Raw genomic sequence first — 21438 nt, forward strand, 5'->3', positions numbered from 1 at the left:
TTGGCTAAGCAGCAGAAGCAGCCATAAGCTGGGAAGCGAACAGAGCCTGGGTGCAGGCTCTGGGCTGGGGCAGGGGGTAGGGGTGCAAGTTCTGGGATGGGTCAGGATTGCAGTGCTTAACTGGGCTCCAAGGCTTCTTATTGGCTGCAGGGGCGCTGGCAGCACGTGGAGGCACAGCCCTGCCCCGGGGACGCAGGGAGGGTCCGGCAGCCACTGGAGCGAGCAGGCAAATGCCTCTCGGCTCCGCTGCACTGCCGGTGCCCCTGTGCGGGAGCCCCCAGGGGCAGCAGGTGGGGCCAAGGGAGAGACCCAGACTCAAAACTGCTGGAGCCCCACAGGCCACATGCGGAGGTTTGCAGGCCGCAGATGGCCCGCAGGCCAGGAGTTTGAGACCCCTGCTTTGCAGGTTTGTTTACCTCCCTTACAGGCAGAGTCAGCCTTCAGCTAGGAGGCCTCCAGCTCCCTCCCTGACTGACTTCTCCCTGGCTGCCCCCTGCCTTCTGGCTCCCTGCCAGCCTTTATAGCCCTTGGCTTGTCAGGCCAGTAGGTGTTGCCAATCCTCAGGCCAGCATCAGGACTTTTCCATCAGCCCCAATCTGCTTCCCTTGACTGGAGCTGACTGGGCAGGGGCTAATTAGGTGCTTTTGCACAAGCACCCTGCTACAAATATATATAAAAATGGGGCCAAAGCTGGAGAAATGACAGATCAGAAACAGATGAATGAGACTGAAAGACCAGACCAGGAGATCCTGGGAGGATGACCATCATCGAGCAAGAAAGGACTTCTCAGTGTCCTGGAATGTGGAAACTTGGGCCCATTTACCTATTCTGTCTTGTCTGTTATTCTTTGTTTTGCATAAATGTATGCCTACACTCTATGTCACAATAATTCTGTCTGAGATTGTGTTAAATAAAGGTACAATAGATTAAGCCTACATTGGGTGGACGTGTGACTCCGTTTCCCACTCTACACTCTCAACAGCCACTTACACAATTTGCTAAAACAGAATACGTTCCACATAAGTTCCCTCATCTCTGCTTCATACACTAATTTAGCAAAGGTGTCGCACTGATCTAATAATCAGAGCAACAAGTGGGGGCCTGTTATCCAACACATACAGGTTACGTAAGTACATACCATATTATATAAATGTCTGGCAGTTATAAGAGCTGAATTGGTCTATGTTTTTTCCCCCACAGAGTTCTGTTCACTCATGCTAAGCTACATCTCACACTACCCTGCAATAGTATAACTGATCATTTAGCACAAGCAGATATGAAACTTGGTGCCTTCATGGACCAGTACCTGGAATATTGTGTTGAAAACAAAGGTAAGGAAGGTAAAGGTTCAGAACTACACATTAAGGAACTGGGATGAACTGTTAGGCTGAATTTTAGTGAGGTGTAAAAGAGTTTTGTAACTTGTAAAATCCTCCTAGAAGTAATGCTGTAGTATATTATTTTTGACTTTTAGCAATAAACCTGACTGACATTGGTTATTTGATCTCCTGAACATATTTCATACTGAACCAAAGTGTGGTCAAGAAATTGACTATACAGTTTATCAACAATAGGTAGCAGAGGGCAGCAGATGGTGAATGACAGGGAACTAGGCACTAGGGAACAGCAGAGAGACAAGACTAGGAAAGGAGTGGCTATAGTAAACAAATATATATAATGGACACTAGGGGCAGCAGAGGGTGGGGGTGGGGAAGGGGTGGTTACACTGTATAATGTGCACTAGGGGAACCAGAGGGTGAGAGATGGGAATATGGAGCTATATTCTTTAATGGGTGCTTGTGTAACTCACACACCTCTTTAGTGTGCTGCTCTGTCCCATCTAGTGGCACCGAGACCACTTAGAGATTAATGAGTGTGCTACAACCTTAGCTAAGAACATGTGGCTTTTAGCTCATGCAGTAGAGGCTTATACATTTAGCTGCAGAGGTCCCAGGTTCGATCCTGCCTACCGACAACTGGGGTGTGTCAGTGTTACACTTGATAGCTGTAGATGTGAGGGATAGAAAAGGACGTTTAACTGAATACGGGGGGGGGGGGGAGGCAACAGCAGAGTGTGTGATGAGAAAGGTGTGACTATATTAAATGTGCACAAGGTGGCCACAGAAAGTGAGAGATGGGATACAAATTTCTATAGGGTATATTGATCTGTATGAGGGACACAAGGTAAGAATTAAGAAAAAGGTGACTATACATAAAATGGGCGATAGGGGGCAGAAGAGAATAAGTGATGGCAAAGGGATGGCAATACTATATAATTAGGGCTTCTGGTTTTAAATTTTAACTGATAAACACCAATAAAATGTCCCCAATACAAAACAGATAAATTTAATAAAGTAAAAATGGATGTTTATTTAATGAACAACAGAAAAACATCAGAAATGGTTACTCAGTTCATGTTGACATTACCTCTTTTCCCTGTGCAATTTATTCATATAGGCAATATCTGAGCTTCCTGGCTTGTATCTAAGGGCTTCCCACACAGAAGCAATAATATGGATTACGGGGGCATGATTTTTAAGATGTACTAATGTGTTACGCACTAATTAGGAACAAATTAATCCTGACAATAGTAATGGTCCATGGTAGAAATATCAATAATTATGCAGAAAAGGCAGAAGTGTTCAACAAATATGTCTGTTCCATATTTAGAGGGAAAAACAGATTATGTAGTCTCATCATATGGTGATGATAGCACTCTTGCCATTCCACTAATATCTCTAGAGGATGATAAACAGCTGCTACATTTTTAAAAGAGCAGGGACTGATAACTTGCATCCAAAAGTTTTAAAACAGCTGGCTGAGGAGCTCACTCAATGTTAATGTTGATTTTCAATAAGTTTTGGCCCACTGGGGAAGTTTCAGAATACTGAAAGAAAGCCAATGTTGTGCCAACTTTTAGAAAGCGTAAACAGGATGATATTGACAAGATAATGGAGTGGCTGATATGGGACTCCATTAATAAAGTAAAGGAGAGTAATGTCATTAATGCCAATCAACTTTAAACTGTAGAAAATAGATTGTGTCAAGCTAAATTGATATTTTTTGATGAAATTACAAGTTTGGTTAATAAAGTTAATAGTGTTGAAATAATATACTTGGACTTCTCTACAATGTTTGACTTGATTAGGGTTAGGGTTAGGGTTAAGGTTACACAACTTTTGATATAAAAAAACCCCTGGAACAATATACAATAAATACGGCACACATTACATGCATTAAAAACCTGCTAACCAATAGGTCTCAAAATGTAACTGTAAATGGGGCATCATCACAGAGTGGGGTTATTTCCAATAGTGTCCAGAGGGGATCTGTTCTTGACCTTATGCTGTTTAATATTTTTATCAATTACCTGGAAGAAAACATAAAACAATCACTGATAAAGTTTGAAGAAGACAAAAAAAAGTGGGAGTGTTAAATAAGGAATAGGACAGGTCACTAATACAGAGTGATCTGTGTATGCAACACACTTTGCACAATTTGCTTCCAGAGTTTACTTTGGATGTTTGATTTGGGAACCCGGGTACAAGCAAACAATATTTGTTTTAATATGGCTAAATGTAAACATCTATAAACAAAGAATGTTGGCCGGGGGACTCTATGCTGGAAAGCAGTGACTCTAAGAAAGATTGGGGCGGGGGATGGTGGATAATCATCTGAACATGAGCTCCCAATGTGACACTGCGGGCAAAAGTGCTTATGTGATTCTAGGATGCATAAACTGGGGCTTCTCGAGCAGGGGTAGAGAGGTTATTTTGTTTGGCACTAGTTTGACCACTGCTTGAATATTTTGTACACTTCTGGTGTCCACAGTTCCAGAGGGATGTTGATAAATTTGAGAGGGTTCAAAGAAGAGGTACAAGAATAATTAAAGGCTTAGAAAACCTACTTTACAGTGATAGACTCAAAGAGCTCAGTCTGTTTAGCTTAACAAAGAGGTTGATTGACTAGATTGCAGTCTATAAGAATCCACATAGAAAACATACCCTCTCCCCCCAGAGTCTAGCTGCAGGGTTCCCCCCAGACCAGACACTCGCATGCACCACCTCAACCCCCAGAGCCCACCAATCCAAAGGAAGAAACCATTTCAAAGGTTCACTGAACTTCATACAATGCACAGTCAATCTGTAGAACTCTTTGCCATAGGATGTTGTGAAGGCCAAGACTATAACAGTGTTCAAAAAAGAACTAGACAAATTCATGGAGGATAGGTCCATCAATTGCTATTAGCCAGAATAGGCAGGGATAGTCTCCCTAGCCTCTGTTTGCCAGAACCCCCATGACGCTTCCATTTTATGTGCCTGGAGTGCCTTCAAGACCATGACCTGGTCTCCTACTTGGAAGGAACGCTCTCTGGCATGGTTATCATACCAGGCTTTTTGCTCTTTTTGAGCATCTTTTGAGGTTTTCTTTAGCAAGGGCTAAAGAGGTTCAGAGGGTGTTTTGTCAGTTGGTTACAAGTCCAGAATGTTAGTTCCTGGAGAAGGTGTCAACCCCTCCCACCACTGCCACTATTCTAGGGTACAGATGTGGGGACCCTCATTCCTCCAAAGCCAGTTACATCCCATCCTTTGAGCCATTTATCAAACAGATCTGTCATCTGGTTTACATAAGCCACATTACTTAGTCCAGGCCCTCTCTTAAGGGTTCAAAATTTTACTCTGTAAGTTTCAGGTGTAACTTGAAATTGTTTTAAAATCAAATCCTTGAATTTATCATAGTCAGAAGCCTCATCAAGAGGCATCTTGTTGAATATGTCCAGAGCTCTTCCAGTCAATTTTGCGACCAATGTGGTCATCTTGTGAGCATCAGGAATTTTATGGAGTGTGCACAGTCTCTCAAAGGTGAGAAAATAATCTGCAATATCACTGGATTCATCATACTGTGGACATAGTCGCTCCCATTTGAGGATTGTTGGGGAAGGATTGTTAGGGTTATTCAGTGTATTCTGCTGAGTCCTTGCCTTCTCTATCTCCAGTGCATGCTTCCTCTCTTTTTCCCTCTCCTCCATTTCTTTTTCTTTTGCCTCCATAGATCTCCAGTGGGCAGCCTCTTGGGCAGCCTCCTTTGTCTTTGCCCTGGCTTTTTCTCCAGCCATTTCTGCCTCCCTAGCAGCTTTTTCTTTGACCGCTTGTGCCTCAATCTCCATCTGTCTGAGTTCTACCCGTCTTTCATGTTCCTTCTGTCTTTCCTCAGCTTCAAATTGGCTAATTCCAGTTTCTGTTGGAGATTGCTTTCTCTCATCCTAGCCTCTCTGTGTTTAACCTAGCTATTCCAGAGAGTTAGAAAGAAAAAAAAACCTGCTTGTGAATTCCCAGTTCGCTGTGCTGTAACCTGATACCTTTGCCTCTGATAGCTGTTCCCAGCCTACAGAAAAATTCTTGTGTTAAAAAAACTAACACCTCTGCCTCCAGGCAGAGACAGAAAAAGCTCTAGCTGCTTTCAGTTAAAAAACCAAACCTCTTCAGGTCTGTGCTTTTGGTTCAAAATGATCTCTGGTTCAAAATGATCTCACTGCTGTGCCACCATGTCAGGGTTCACTCCCCACTCTGAACTCTAGGGTACAGATGTGGGGACCCGCATGAAAGACCCCCTAAGCTTATTTTTACCAGCTTACGTTAAAAACTTTCCACAGGCACAAGTTTTGTTTTGTTCTTGAACAGTATGCTGCCACCACAAAGTGATTTAGACAAAGAACAGGGAAAGGACCACTTGGAGTTCCTATTTCCCCAAAATATCCCCCCAAGCCCTTACACCCCCTTTCCTGGGGAGGCTTGAGAATAAACAAGATGAGCACAAATCAGCCTTGGATTTTTAAGACCCAAAAAACCCAATCAGATTCTTAAAAAAAACAGAACTTTATTAGAAGAACAAAAAAAGATAAGAGAACAACTCTGTAAGATCAGAATGGAAGATAATCTTACAGGCCGTCAGATTCAAAACATAGAGAATCCCTCTAGGCAAACCGTCAAGTTACAAAAAGACACAAAAACAGGAATACACATTTCCTCTAGCACAGCGAATTTCACAAGCCAAAACAAAGAAAACCTAATGCATTTTCTAGCTAGATTACTTACTAACTTTACAGGAGTTGGAGGGCTTGTATCCTTGATCTGTTCCCAGCAAAGGTATCACACAGAGAGACAAAAGCCTTTCCCCTTGCCCTCCAGATTTGAAAGTATCTTGTCCCCTCATTGGTCATTTTGGGTCAGGTGCCAGCTAGGTTACCTGAGCTTCTTAACCCTTTACAGGTAAAAGGACTTTGCCTCTGGCCAGGAGGGATTTTATAGCACTGTATACAGAAAGGTGGTTATCCTTCCCTTTATATTTATGACACTCCTCTTGACCTGCTGCTTACAAACAGGGAGGAATTGGTAGGGGAAGTAGAAGTGGGTGTCAACCTAGGCTCAGTGACCATGAAATGGTTGAATTCAGGATCCTCACAAAAGGAAGAAAGGAGAGTAGAAAAATATGGACCCTGGACCAGAAAAGCAGACTTTGACTCCCTTACGGAACTGATGGGCAGGATCGTGTGGGAAGCTAATATGAGGGGGAAAGGAGTCCAGGAGAGCTGGCTGTATTTTAAAAAAGTCTTATTGAGAGCGCAGGAACAAACCACCCTGAAGTGCAGAAAGAACAGCAAATATGACAGGTGACCAGCTTGGCTTAACAGTGAAATCTTTGCTGAGCTTAAACTCAAAAAGGAAGCTTACAAGAAGTGGAAATTTGGACAGATGACTAGTGAGGAGTATAAAAATGTTGCTAGAGCATGCAGGGGTGTAATCAGGAAGGCCAAGGCACAATTGGAGTTGCAGCTAGAAAGGGATGTGAAGGGTAACAAGAAGGGTTTCTGCAGGTATGTTCGCAACAAGAAGAAGGTCAGGGAAAGTGTGGGACCCTTAATGAATGGGTGAGGCAACATAGTGACAGAGGATGTGGAAAAAGCTGAAGTACTCAATGCTTATTTGCCTCGGTCTTCACTGACAAGGTCACTCCCCAGATTGTTGCACTGGGCATCACAGTATGGGGAGGAGGTGAGCAGCCCTTAGTGGTGAAAGAGCAGGTTATGGACTACTTAGAAAAGCTGGATGTGCACAAGTCCATGGGTCTAGATCTAATGCATCCAAGGGTGCTGAGGGAGTTGACTGACGTGATTGCACAGCCATTATCTTTGAAAATTCGTGGCGATTGGGGGAGGTCCTGGATGATTGGAAAAACGCAAATATAGTGCCTATATTTAAAAAAGGGAAGAAAGAGAACCTAGGGAACTACAGACCGGTCAGCCTCACTTAAGTTCCTGGCAAAATCATGGAGCAGATACTGAAGGAATCAATTTTGAAGCATTTGGAGGAGAGGAAGGTGATGAGGAACAGTCAACATGGATTCACCAAGGGCAAGTCATGCCTGACCAACCTGATTGCCTTCTATGATGAGATAACTGGCTTTGTGGATATGGGGAAAGTGGTGGATGTGATATATCTTGACTTTAGCAATACAATCTCCCACAGCATTCTTGCCAGCAAGTTAAAAGGTATGGATTGAATGAACATACTATAAAGTGGATAGAAATCTGGCTAGATTGTTGGGCTCAACGGGTAGTGATCAACTGCTCAATGTCTAGTTGGTAGCTGTTATCAAGCGGAGTGCCCCAGGGGTCGGTCCTGGGGCCGGTTTTGTTCAACATCTTTATCAATGATGACACTAAGCTGGGGGGAGAGGTAGATATGCTAGAGGGTAAGGATAGGGTCCAGAGTGACCTAGACAAATTGGAGGATTGGTCCAAAAGAAATATGATGAGGTTCAACAAGGACAAGTGCAGAGTCCTGCATTTAGGAAGGAAGAATCCCATGAATTACTGCAGGTTGGGGACTGACTGGATAAGCAGCAGTTCTGCAGAAAAGAACCTGGGGATTACAGTGGATGAGAAGCTGTTTATGAGCCAGCAGTGTGCCCTTGTTGCCAAGAAGGCCAATGGCATATTGGGTTCTATTAGTAGGAGCACTGCCAGCAGATCAAGGGAAGTGATTATTCCCCTCTATTCAGCACTGGTGAGGCCAGACCTGGAGTATTGTGCCCAGTTTCAGTCCCCCCACTACAGAAGGGATGTGGATAAATTGGAGAGAGTCCAGCGGAGGGCAAGGAAAATTATTAGGGGGCTTGGGCACATGACTTACGAGGAGAGGCTGAGGGAACTGGGCTTATTTGGTCTGCAGAAGAGAAGAGTGAGGGGGGATTTGATAGCAGCCTTCAACTACCTGAAGGGCGGGGGGGGGGCGTTCCAAAGAGGATGGATCTAGGCTGTTCTCAGTGGTGGCAGATGACAGAACAAGAAACAACAGTCTCAAGTTGCAGTGGGAGAGGTCTAGGTTGGATATTATGAAACACTATTGCACTAGGAGGGTGGTCAAGCACTGGAATGGGTTACCTTTGGAGGTGGTGGAATCTTCATCCTGAGAGGTTTTGAAGGCCTGGCTTGACAAAGCCTTGGCTGAGATGATTTAGTTGGTGTTGGTCCTGCTTTGAGCAGGGGATGGGACTAGATGACCTCCTGAGGTCTCTTCCAACCCCAGTATTCTATGATTCTATGATCTTACCTTACATGAACTGCACCAGAATCTTTGCATTCAATGTTCTGCAGTTAGCTACGGTTGCTGGCCATGCTGTGTTGTTATCAGGTAACATGCTGGTAAACATAATAAAACAGATATGTCATGGCATATATCAAAACTAACAGATAACAGTCTGACTCAGCACTTGCACTATGCAATATATACAGAGAGTGAGCAGTTGTCCAGGTAGAGTGGCGTTGATACTGGAGAAATTCCCCAGATTCTATTTTGTGTTCTTAACCTCCATTCTGTGTCCCTGGTTTCTCTCTTGAATAAGCAGGAGTCACTTTGCCACCTATAAGCTGCAGTCACTTACCATTGGATGGTACAGGTCACATGACCAGAGCTCAGCGTAGAATGAGGTACAGCTACTAAGTGTTTCTAGGTGGAGCAGGCCAAGTAGAAGATTCTAAGGGTTACTAAAGGTCATTAGCAAAAAGCCAAGTGGTTCCAAGTTGGTGCCTTGACAAAAAGCCCAGTTGGGAAGGTCATAGCTCTGAAGTAAACAATGGGAAACACGTGTGGACCTCTGGCAGCATCCAAGGATGAGTTAATGCCTGACAATGAGCATGTGCTATCTAAGGTTAAGAATAGCTCATATAAAAGAACTGAAGCCTAGGACAGTATAAAAGGCAGACTATCGACAGACAGAAGACAAGGAGGTGCTTGCCAGAAGAGCTGCTGGAAAGAAGTTAAAGGCTCCTGAGAGATCTGGCAGCAGACAGAGGAGCAGAGCTGACTGACCAGAGCTGACTAGGAAGAAGCAGAAGAAGCAAGCAGCAGATAGAAACAAGCAAATAATACGTCAAAGCCAAAGGATAGAGTAAGCCTGCTAGTTTTTAATTATAGTATTGCATAAAAGTTAAGAATTGCGGTCAGTGATTTGTTACAGTCCTGCCCTGCCCCTGTGCCGCTCCGGGAAGCGGCTGGGAGCTGGAGGAGGGGGGGCACAGGGGTCTGTGTCTTGCCCTGGTCGCTCCTCCAGGTACCTCCCCCGAAGCTCCCATTGGCCACGGTTCCCAGTTTCCAGCCAATGGGAGCTTCGGGGGAGGTACCTGGAGGAGTGTACAGGGCAACACACAGACCCCTGTGCCCCCCAGGTCCTGGCCGCTTCCCGGAGTGGCGCAGGGGCAGGACAGGCAGGCAGGCAGGGAGCCTGCCCTGCCCCCGGTGCGCACCGGGCCGGACCCGCCCCCCGAACTCCTCCTGCAGCCGAACCCCCTGCCCTGAGCCCCCTGCTGCACCCCACACCTCTCCTGCACCCCGACCCCTTGTCCTGAGTCCCCTGATGCAACCCACGCCCCTCCTGCACCCCAACCCCCTGCCCTAAGCCCCCTGCTGCACCCCGCACCCCTCCTGCACCCCAACTCCCTGCCCTGAGCATCCTGCCGCACCCTACACCCTGTCCCCCTGCCCCACCCAGCACCCCAACCCCCTGCCCTGAGGCCCCTGATGCACCCTGCACCCCTCTTGTACCCCAACACCCTGCCGCACCCTGCACCCCTCCTGCACCCCCTGGGGGCAGGGAGGGGACAGAGTTGGGGTGGGGATTTCAGGGAAGGGGTTGGAATGGGGGCAGGGAAGGGGTGGGAAGAGGTGGGGCCTCACGGAAGGGATGGAGTGGGGGCGGGGACAGGGCAGTGGGTGGGGGGTGGTCAGTGGTGCGGCCCTCGGGCCAATGTACTAGTTCTCATGTGGCCCTCGTGGTCATTTGAGTTTGAGACCCCTGAGTTGCATTAATAAAAATATACTTTGTTTTGAAAAGAATGCTGCCTGTGTCAATCACTTTATCAGAAGGTTACATACATGTCATAGAATATCAGAGTTGGAAGGGACCTCAGGAGGTCATTTAGTCCAACCCCCTGCTCAAAGCAGGCACAATCCCCAATTTTATTGCCCCAGGTCTCTAAATGGCCCCCTCAAGGATTGAACTCACAGGCCTGGGTATAGCAGGCCACTGCTCAAACCACTGAGCTATCCCTCCCCCTGTCCTCCAAGTGTTTTCCTTGACTAACCTGGAGGCCTATACCTTGGGAAAGGCAGATTAAGAGGGTGATAGGCTATTCCAGGGGCATCAAAGCCTATTTTTCAGGGTTACAGCATCATTATAGATGTGTATCATAGAATCGTAGAAGATTAGGGTTGGAAGAAACCTCAGGAGGTCATCTAGTCCAACCCCCTGCTCAAAGCAGGACCAACACCCACTAAATCATCCTGACGTCCCCTGAAAGGAACAGTGCCAGCTGTGATCCACAATCCTCTCTTGGGTCAATTCCATGCGTATGCTTTCTTGAGAGGATTTGTCAAAAAACAGTGCCAATGACAACATTGGAGTGGGCTTATTTTATTTGTTTATAGCTAACTTTAAAAGAATTGGAGCTATGTGAATGTATGATGTCTCTGTTCCTTTATAGCAAGAGGAAAATACATTAGTAACATGACAAGAATGTTCAGCAGAACCTATAAGAAATGGGAGCCCAAGTCCAGTTTAAATTCAAAAGCAGTTGGGTGTCTGGAAAAATTAATTAGGTTGGCTTGAAAATCCTAGGACTGATCTATCTATCTATCTATCTATCTATCTATCTATCTATCTATCTATCTATCTATCTATCTATCTATCTATCTACCTATCCTCCTGCACCTCCAATTATTAAGCAATATCATTCAGGTAATTAGGACCTAGAGTCTGATCCAGTATTTCAGCACTTCCTATGTCACTATATTAAATGTTCATTTTCTCTCGTATACTTTAAGGTAAAGAAGAATAAATTAGATGTTGGCCTGAGCTTTTGGATTTCCTGAAAGAGGTGGAGCTTTCCTTTTTCACTGGCAGAGGAATTTAAAATTACAGGGCAAACAGGAAAGCAAAGATGGAAATATTTCATAAACACAAGGTATACCATTCCTCTTACATTTTGCAGTTTCACTACCGATTGTCTTGGAAATGCTTCATCACACTTCATATGAAGTGTGAATGCTTCATATGAAGGGTACATTCACAAACAGCTCATAAAGAGTTCATAAATGATAAATAGATTTTTTAAATAAATGGCTAATCAATTATTATAGGGTACAACAGCTCAACAGGTGGTTTTAGTCTTGGGGTATAAGCACCCATAATATCTTTTACTGATGTGCTTATCTATAATGCACACTACTCCTGTCTTTCATGAGCTTATAACATCTATTAACCATTTATTAACTAATTATAATATGAAGCATGACCAAATAATTTCATCTCCAGCTTTTTTTTTTCGAAACTATTCTGAAGTTCATTTGCTCCATTTATTCAAAGACAATGCCACATTGTTTCATTGTAGCTATGCAATACAGACTCGGGCCCAATCTTGTTATATTTGGGAGCACCTAATATACATCCTCTGAACTGTAGGGTTCATTTTGACCAGTACTTATTTCCTATTTACCCTGTGTGATGGGGTGTATCAACCCAGCACTGGTAATGCAGGGGTTAAGAAACTGCTTTGGGCCCAAGAGGCTCCACCCCCTCACTCTTGCTGGGCATGCTTCCAATAGAGGGAGCAGATAAAAAGAAACAGCTCAGCTCAGTCTGGCCTGGATGAGGAGGACTCAAATGTTCGGAAGTGTCTATGAGTTTCTCAGCTGTTTTCATTGTAGTTGTAGCCATGTTGGTCCCAGGATATTAGATTTTGAATGATTTCTGGTAACATGTTAAGTCCTTATGTTTAACAAGCTGTATCACCTTGTATTTAGCTGCGACACTCTGAGTACCTTTCCCAGATCTGAAGAGCTCTGTGGAGCTTGAAAGCTTGTCTTTCTCACCAACAGAAGTTGGTCCAGTAAAAAATATCCCCTTACCCACTTTGTGTTTCTTTCTCTTCACAGTTTTCCCCCCATGTTGTTCCAGTGTAGGAGAAATGTCTGAAATCTCTCTAAACAGGCTCTGGGTTCCACCTGGAACATGCTTTAATGGATTTTCTGGATCTCTGTAGATTGTCCCATCTCTTACAGATTTTTGAGAGATGATACATTCTCTTGACATTTTTTTCCACAGAGTGAAGGTAAAATCCGAATTTCCCGTGAGCTCTCAGAAGGGGAAAAATTAGGAACAAGCAACAGAAAGGTGCAGGTGAAGAAATGCCTGGATAGCCTGGGGATTACCTGTAATCTGGTAGGAGTCAATTAATGTCTTACAGAATTGTAGAGGAATATATAGGACATTGACAATGGTAACGAATACTCATACAGAGCTGGTGAAAATATGTTCATCAAAAAGTTATGGGTTGTTGGGTTTTTTATTTTATTTTATGTTTTTGTTTGTTTTGTTTTCTGGTTTTATTTTAAAGGCTTTTAGAATAAAACAAACTGAAATAAATGGGACTTAAGTGAGTGGCTAAAATTAAGTGCATGTTTAAGTGCTTTGCTGAATTGGGATGAACTTAAATACACATTTAAATATAAATGATGGATAGAAAAGGCTGGGAAATATATTTTATTTTCAGAGGGAAAAAAGAAAAAAAAATTCATTTATATTGAATTTTTTCACAGATTCTTTTAAAACCTAAAACCTGATTTTTTCTGTTTCCTAAAACTAAGTATATTGTATGAGGTGTGTGCGTATATACATATGGCAGTTTTTTATTGTTAAACAATGATTTTTTCCAGGTTTTGGGCAAAACCCTAACAAATATCAATAAAAATGTTCCTTTTAATAAAAAAGACATTTTCCATCCCCCAAACTCCAAAACAAAACAAAACAAAAAACCTTGTTCAAAAATTTTCCAGCAGTTCTAATAATTAACAGTAGTTATGCTACATGGAATACGTAATATACACACACATCATCTATTATAACAGCTATTGGAGTTATTCTTGAAGAAGTAGAATTCAGGAAAGCTTGTGAATAAAGTTACTCATGGAAGTTGTCTCATTCAAATCAGTGTAAATAAAGACAGGTTTCAGAGTAACAGCCGTGTTAGTCTGTATTTGCAAAAAGAAAAGGAGTACTTGTGGCACCTTAGAGACTAACCAATTTATTTGAGCATGAGCTTTCGTGAGCTACAGCTCACTTCATCGGATGCATACCGTGGATTCCGATGTGGAATCCGATGAAGTGAGCTGTAGCTCACGAAAGCTCATGCTCAAATAAATTGGTTAGTCTCTAAGGTGCCACAAGTACTCCTTTTCTTTTTAGTGTAAATAAAGAAGTGTAAATAAAGACACTCCCAAATGTAAATGCTTGCAGAATTGGATCCTACGAAATATTCTTTCAAATTCCATGATGGGGGATATCCTAGGTGGGAATGGGAGGTGTTTGACTGCAGATGCCGTGAAAGTAACTTAGATGAGCAATGGCGGCTCCTCAGTAATCCCAGTTTATATGTTGTTGAGTCTTTTCCCTTCCTCAGGACGATGTGCCCAATATCGCCATCCTGGGAGCTGGTGGAGGTCTGCGGGCCATGATCGCCCTTCATGGAACCCTGCAGGAGCTACAAAACCATAGTCTCTTGGACACCATCATGTACCTGTGCGGGGTCTCAGGTTCCACTTGGTAGGTGCATGTCAAGAGATGTGGTGAATGAAAGTGTGTCCCTCTGTAGAACTGACAACCAGGGGAAATTATTGCTATTGTTATAATTAACGAAAGGATACGCTGGGTACTTCATCATCAATAGGAGAAAACTGTCTGTCCATTTCCTGAGGAGATGAGAATGGGTGAGTATGCCAACATGTTACCCGCACAATCTAGGGCACCATACCTTTACCCTACCATGGGCTCAAGGCATAACCCAGTTAATTTAGTCACCCCAAACTTTTCCATCCTGGGCTCGGGGGATAAGGCACCCATGCTTACCTGTCCTGGGCTCAGAGCGAAACCTAGTCAATTTATGTACCCTCCCTTACCCGTCTTGGGTCCAGGGAATAATCTTCAGTGGGTTTATGGGACCTTTTTACCAGTAAAAGAACCTTACACAGTAATATCCTTAACTTCTATTTATGAACAGTTACCAAAACAGAATACACAAGCTACGCATACAATTCTCACCACTCCTAATAAGGCAAATGAACATTTCTTGATGGCCAGTCAAGATTAGAAGTTTCAGGGCTCCAGCTTCTGCACGGTATGGTCAGTAGAGTGCTGAGGTCTGTCATCTCTGATCTTGAGCTGTGTCCTGGAGTTAGGTTCCAAAGAACTTCCCTTTGGACCTCAGTTTATATGGTTAAAACTTGGGTCCTACTTACCTGTACCTAAACCAATTATTTTAAACTAAACAGTATTTTTCACCAATCCTGGTCCATTATGAAACAATTATTTAACCAATCATACCCCATCACCTTAGTTGATTTAAATCTTTCAAAATTATTTATGCAACATACAGAAACAATTAAAGAAATAGACAGAGGCCATACAGAGAAACAATAGAGAAGTAGGGACCATAATGGCAAAACAATAGAAATATAGATTTCACTATCACAACTGTTGGTAAGTGGTTTCTTGCCAGACCGAATACTATAAAACAAAGTTGTCTATAAGCATCCTAAGATCTGTTTATTTATCTGGCAATGATGGGTACTATTAGGACAGGAGTGCCTTCTTAACAACCCAATATTAAATTTTTTGATGCAAATTAGATGGGACATGACTCCCTGGTTCTTAGCTCCTGGTGGCTGTTGTCCTACGGCTGTTGCGTCTTACTACAGAAAGGCCTTGGCCTACATACATTGCAATGTAAACCCAGGGTTCAAACTCAGACTCAAACTCAATATCTCTTCCATCTACACACAAATCATGCAAACCCAGAGCAAGGATCCTAGGACTCCATGAGAGTGGAGGGTCTGAGCATGAGTCAGGTGAGGACCAGGATTCAGGACTAATTGCTTTGCAGTGTAGACACAGTCCCACTGGACTCATGCTCTGGGAGTCAACCAAAGATGACCCACAGGCCAACTTCCTTTGTCCTCTTGACAGTCAAATTTGGTAGACCGTGAAGTTTTCCCACATTGAAGCAAGAACAAAGGGCTAATGCAGCCACGTTTTGGGAGGGTGCTAGAAAGTCTGGGATATGGGTGGCTGAATTCAGTCCCACATAATGCAGTGTAGACTCTAGAGCCCCAGGTTGTGACCAGGAGTTTAACAATTCCAAACCTGGGGTTACACATGAGTCTAGATGCTCAAGTCAATGAGTTGGTTGAGTTCAGGATCCTGACGCAGGGAAGAAAGGTAAGCAGCAGGATACAGACCCTGGACTTCAGGAAAGCAGACTTCGACTCCCTCAGGGAACGGATGGCCAGGATCCCCTGGGGGACTAACTTGAAGGGGAAAGGAGTCCAGGAGAGCTGGCTGTATTTCAAGGAATCCCTGTTGAGGTTACAGGGACAAACCATCCCGATGAGTCGAAAGAATAGTAAATATGGCAGGCGACCAGCTTGGCTTAATGGTGAAATCCTAGCGGATCTTAAACATAAAAAAGAAGCTTACAAGAAGTGGAAGGTTGGACATATGACCAGGGAAGAGTATAAAAATATTGCTCGGGCATGTAGGAATGATATCAGGAGGGCCAAATCGCACCTGGAGCTGCAGCTAGCCAGAGATGTCAAGAGTAACAAGAAGGGTTTCTTCAGGTATGTTGGCAACAAGAAGAAAGCCAAGGAAAGTGTGGGCCCCTTACTGAATGAGGGAGGCAACCTAGTGACAGAGGATGTGGAAAAAGCTAATGTACTCAATGCTTTTTTTGCCTCTGTCTTCACTAACAAGGTCAGCTCCCAGACTGCTGCGCTGGGCATCACAAAATGGGGAAGAGATGGCCAGCCCTCTGTGGAGATAGAGGTGGTTAGGGACTATTTAGAAAAGCTGGACGTGCACAAGTCCATGGAGCCGGACGAGTTGCATCCGAGAGTGCTGAAGGAATTGGCGGCTGTGATTGCAGAGCCATTGGCCATTATCTTTGAAAACTCGTGGCGAACCGGGGAAGTCCCGGATGACTGGAAAAAGGCTAATGTAGTGCCAATCTTTAAAAAAGGGAAGAAGGAGGATCCTGGGAACTACAGGCCAGTCAGCCTCACCTCAGTCCCTGGAAAAATCATGGAGCAGGTCGTCAAAGAATCAATCCTGAAGCACTTGAATGAGAGGAAAGTGATCAGGAACAGCCAGCATGGATTCACCAAGGGAAGGTCATGCCTGACTAATCGCCTTTTATGATGAGATTACTGGTTCTGTGGATGAAGGGAAAGCAGTGGATGTATTGTTTCTTGACTTTAGCAAAGCTTTTGACACGGTCTCCCACAGTATTCTTGTCAGCAAGTTAAGGAAGTATGGGCTGGATGAATGCACTATAAGGTGGGTAGAAAGCTGGCTAGATTGTCAGGCTCAACGGGTAGTGATCAATGGCTCCATGTCTAGTTGGCAGCCGGTATCAAGTGGAGTGCCCCAAGGGTCGGTCCTGGGGCCAGTTTTGTTCAATATCTTCATAAATGATCTGGAGGATGGTGTGGATTGCACTCTCAGCAAATTTGCGGATGATACTAAACTGGGAGGAGTGGTAGATACGCTGGAGGGGAGGGATAGGATACAGAAGGACCTAGACAAATTGGAGGATTGGGCCAAAAGAAATCTGATGAGGTTCAATAAGGATAAGTGCAGGGTCCTGCACTTAGGACGGAAGAACCCAATGCACAGCTACAGAGTAGGGACCGAATGGCTAGGCAGCAGTTCTGCGGAAAAGGACCTAGGGGTGACAGTGGACGAGAAGCTGGATATGAGTCAGCAGTGTGCCCTTGTTGCCAAGAAGGCCAATGGCATTTTGGGATGTATAAGTAGGGGCATAGCGAGCAGATCGAGGGACGTGATCGTTCCCCTCTATTCGACATTGGTGAGGCCTCATCTGGAGTACTGTGTCCAGTTTTGGGCCCCACACTTCAAGAAGGATGTGGATAAATTGGAGAGAGTCCAGCGAAGGGCAACAAAAATGATTAGGGGTCTGGAACACATGAGTTATGAGGAGAGGCTGAGGGAGCTGGGATTGTTTAGCCTGCAGAAGAGAAGAATGAGGGGGGATTTGATAGCTGCTTTCAACTACCTGAAAGGGGGTTCCAAAGAGGATGGCTCTAGACTGTTCTCAATGGTAGCAGATGACAGAACGAGGAGTAATGGTCTCAAGTTGCAGTGGGGGAGGTTTAGATTGGATATTAGGAAAAACTTTTTCACTAAGAGGGTGGTGAAACACTGGAATGCGTTACCTAGGGAGATGGTAGAATCTCCTTCCTTAGAGGTTTTTAAGGTCAGGCTTGACAAAGCCCTGGCTGGGATGATTTAACTGGGAATTGGTCCTGCTTCGAGCAGGGGGTTGGACTAGATGACCTTCTGGGGTCCCTTCCAACCCTGATATTCTATGATTCTATGATTCTAAGTCCCAGGTTAACAGATCCAGAGCCTGCTAACCTGATTTATACTAACATTGCTGTATGTACATGCCTTTTAAGTCTGACCCTTCTAAGATTTCTACATGGGCAAAAGTGACAGGGGCCCAGCCCTATAGTTCTAATTTAGTATTTATAACTCATATAGTGTCATTGTGAATCTCTTGAATTCTGGTGTTTCCCTTAGAGCCCAAGCTCCATCAGTCATGTGATTTTTGTGAGTCTCACAGCTCATCGAGGCTATAGAGGCACAGCTGTGCCACTGCAGTTTAGCTGCTGTAGTGCTTCAGTGTAGACACTACCTACACTGGAGGGAGGGGTTCTCCCGTCAGTACAGCTAATCCAGCTCCTTGACAGGCCATAGATAAGCTGACAGAAGAATTCTTCCATCCACCTAGCGCTGCCTACATAGGGACTTAAGTTAGCTTAAATATGGCACTCCGAAGTGTGGATTTTTCACCCCTTGAGCAACACAGTCATGCTGGCCTAACAGTCTAGTGTAAACCAGGCGTCAGCTTTCATTATTTTATGAAGCATACATGTCTGTCTCTGGTGGTTGTGGAGAAAAGCTTGGAAATGTGAACCCTACCAGCTCAAATGACAGAAGGCAAGTGAAAGGAACCCAAGTTTTTAAAATAAATCTCATGATTTTTAAGCCAAACTTGGGATTTTCTGTGACCTGACGTGACTTTTGGCATACTTGTAGTTTGCATTAGGGCTGAAATCAGGATAGCAGAACAGTGCCTACTACCTTCTTTGTCCCTTTTTCTCCAGTCGAGAGACTTATTTTAGTTGTGATTAAAGAGAGGCAGAGTGTGAACAATGGTTTGCGCCATAGGAAAAGTGAGAAATGCACATAACTGGTGTTTGTTAAACTGGAACAAGTGACAGGGTGTAACACAAGATGGGGATAACCAGGTGCAAAAGAGACAACAATGGTCGCAAGTTTGTAGGATAGGGTGGAGAGTTAGTTTCTCAATGGAAAAGGAGACTGTGTCCTTCAGAACATCCAGCTAATCTAACAGGGCCACATACTGATAGCCTTGCTCACAATGAGTAGCAGTTGACACAGGACCCTAAGGGAGTTAGGCATTCCATTGGTGATGCAATTCAATGGGAGACTGATACCAGTGGGTGACTTCCTAATTATCATAATTACTTATCTGCCCCACATTAACATAGTATCTGAGCACCACTGTATTTATCTCCATAACACCCCTGTGAGTTAGGAAAGTGCCTGTATCCCCCTTTTCCTATGGGGAACCAACGTTACAATCTCTGGGAGAGCAGGGAGCAGAACCTACATTTCCTGAGTTCTAGGCAAGTTTCCTAACCACTGAACCATTCTTCCCCTCCCAAACTTTCTGCACAAATAGTCCCACTGAAGTCAATGTTAGGGTGAAAGAGTCATCATGGGCAGGACAGATCTGTGGATGTTACAAATATCCTGAATGTAACCAGAGCTGTTCAAACTCGGTGTCATGGACCCTGTGTATTGCTAATGGAGATTCCCCATTTGCTCAACCTAGTAAGTACCTGGGGGATTTGGATTTTATCTCTGCTGATGCTGTGGCTTTCCACAGCAGCCATCCAGACAGCCATGTGATCCTTGGGGGTTACAAATGCATTGCCATGATAGAACAATAAGTGAAAATATTCTAATAAATAATTATGCAGACATTGAAAGGGCTGGGGGAAATTGCCCATATCCTGTTCCCCGTGCAAAGTGTGTTTTGTCTCTGTAATAGGTGTATGTCATCTCTCTACAAAAATGGGGACTGGGCAGAGAAATTGCAGGCCTTGGAGGAAAGTATGTGTGCTAGACTTTCCAAATACACCTGGAGCATCCCAAAGGCAACGAAAATGCTACTCGAGGCAGCTAAAGATGAAAATTACTCCCTGACTGAGTTCTGGGCCTACACTGTGGTCTATGGAATGTTACATGAGGTGGGTGAAAAACTCTCCCTTTTGTAACTTTCTAAGGTCCCCATCTAGCCCCACTCACCAACCTACCCAACCTTATGACTTGGGATTGCACGTTGATCTGAGTCCACACAGGAAAACGAGAGGGCTTGGACCCAAGTTGCTGTGGCACACCGGCTCTGACCTACCCCTCTATTAAGGACCTAAGACCTTGGGTCCTGAGTGCATGCTGAGCCAAGTCAGACTGATTTTTGTGTGCAGAGAAACGGGTCTTGGGCTCACACCTGAGTCAGACCCTGGGCTTAGTGTATAGAACTTCCCGCAGGGAGTCTGCAGGGGAAGTGGGGACTAAGTCTTAGGCTAATGGCTTGACCACTTAGTCATTGAGGAAGGTTTATTCTCATAGATAAATAAATGCTGAGTGGCTCCACTGAATTCTGTGGAGTTACTTGAGTTACTTCATCTATACACTTGGGTGACTGAGGGCAAACTCCACATCTGTCTAGCTATCATCTCAGCATGTGGAAATGTGTTGGCGCCCTGAGCTCAGGCTTGGACTGAGCTGTCAGCGCAGAGACTATAGGCAATGTTACAATCACAGTTTAAAAGTAGGAGTGTGTTTGTCTGAACTTATAAAATCTTGTCTGTACAGCTGGACAAGGGACACTTGTCTGAGCAGCGGAGTGCTTCTGAGAACGGACATAACCCCTATCCCATCTATGCAGCAGTGGATGAGCGAAGTTTTTCCAAAGTAACTGAATACTCTCCAGGTAAAAATAAACAACCAAATCTATATGTAATCTCAGTGTAAAGAAGCCTGTCATTTATTTCACCTCCATACAACTCCTCGAGGCAGCAGAGATGTTGAGGTTGTCTTTAGAGCTGATTGAAAATGAAAAAACAAATTGTGAAAAAAAATTAAAAAATTTAAATCTTTTTTGTTCACCAGGATTATTAATGGGCCCCTTTTTCTTGTTGCATGACATTTGTTTCCTTTGTTTCCCCTAGAAATTGTATCAAAACATATTTTAATAAGATTTTCTTTAACAAAATCTTGATTTTCAGTAAGAAAAGAGTAAGTGAAACAAAACCTTTAAAAAATTCCTTAAAATATCAGTAAAACTATGGCAGAAAATTTCACAAAACAGGGAAAATCCAGGTAACATTTACAACTGCTGGGAATAAGTTTTGTTCATGCAAAAATCTTTTTTGAGAAAAATTCAAACTCACTCTCTTGTTTTCTTTTTTCCTTTCTCCTATTTTGGAAAATCTTTCTAGGTGGAGACACACTTTATTTATTATCTTATTTACTTATTTAGATTTAACAATATAAAATTATGTGTCTTGAAGCATCTAGGAAGCTAACATCATTAATAACGCAGTAAAATTCCTGGAGCATGAAAGAATAATTTCACAAGAAACTCACCAGCCATCACTCCATTCACTTATAGATATGACTTGAGCTGATCAAAAATGATCCAACAAAGTCAAA

At 43.9% G+C, this 21438-nt stretch overlaps 1 protein-coding gene across 1 annotated transcript in view; it reads left to right on the forward strand.

The window, feature by feature from the left end:
• Positions 1-9316: 9316 nt before the first annotated feature.
• The window catches only part of LOC140897050 (cytosolic phospholipase A2 gamma-like), a 44681-nt gene continuing 32559 nt past the window's right edge, over positions 9317-21438 (forward strand). The window contains exons 1-6 of the mRNA XM_073309320.1: positions 9317-9450; positions 11382-11521; positions 12661-12777; positions 14015-14157; positions 19772-19970; positions 20599-20716. Coding sequence (XP_073165421.1) covers positions 11498-11521; positions 12661-12777; positions 14015-14157; positions 19772-19970; positions 20599-20716 — 601 coding nt within the window. The 5' untranslated portion in view covers positions 9317-9450; positions 11382-11497. The remainder of the gene's footprint in view (positions 9451-11381; positions 11522-12660; positions 12778-14014; positions 14158-19771; positions 19971-20598; positions 20717-21438) is intronic.

This window comes from Lepidochelys kempii, chromosome 13 (genome assembly GCF_965140265.1).
Source record: "Lepidochelys kempii isolate rLepKem1 chromosome 13, rLepKem1.hap2, whole genome shotgun sequence".
In the NCBI taxonomy this organism is placed as follows: Eukaryota; Metazoa; Chordata; order Testudines; family Cheloniidae; genus Lepidochelys; species Lepidochelys kempii.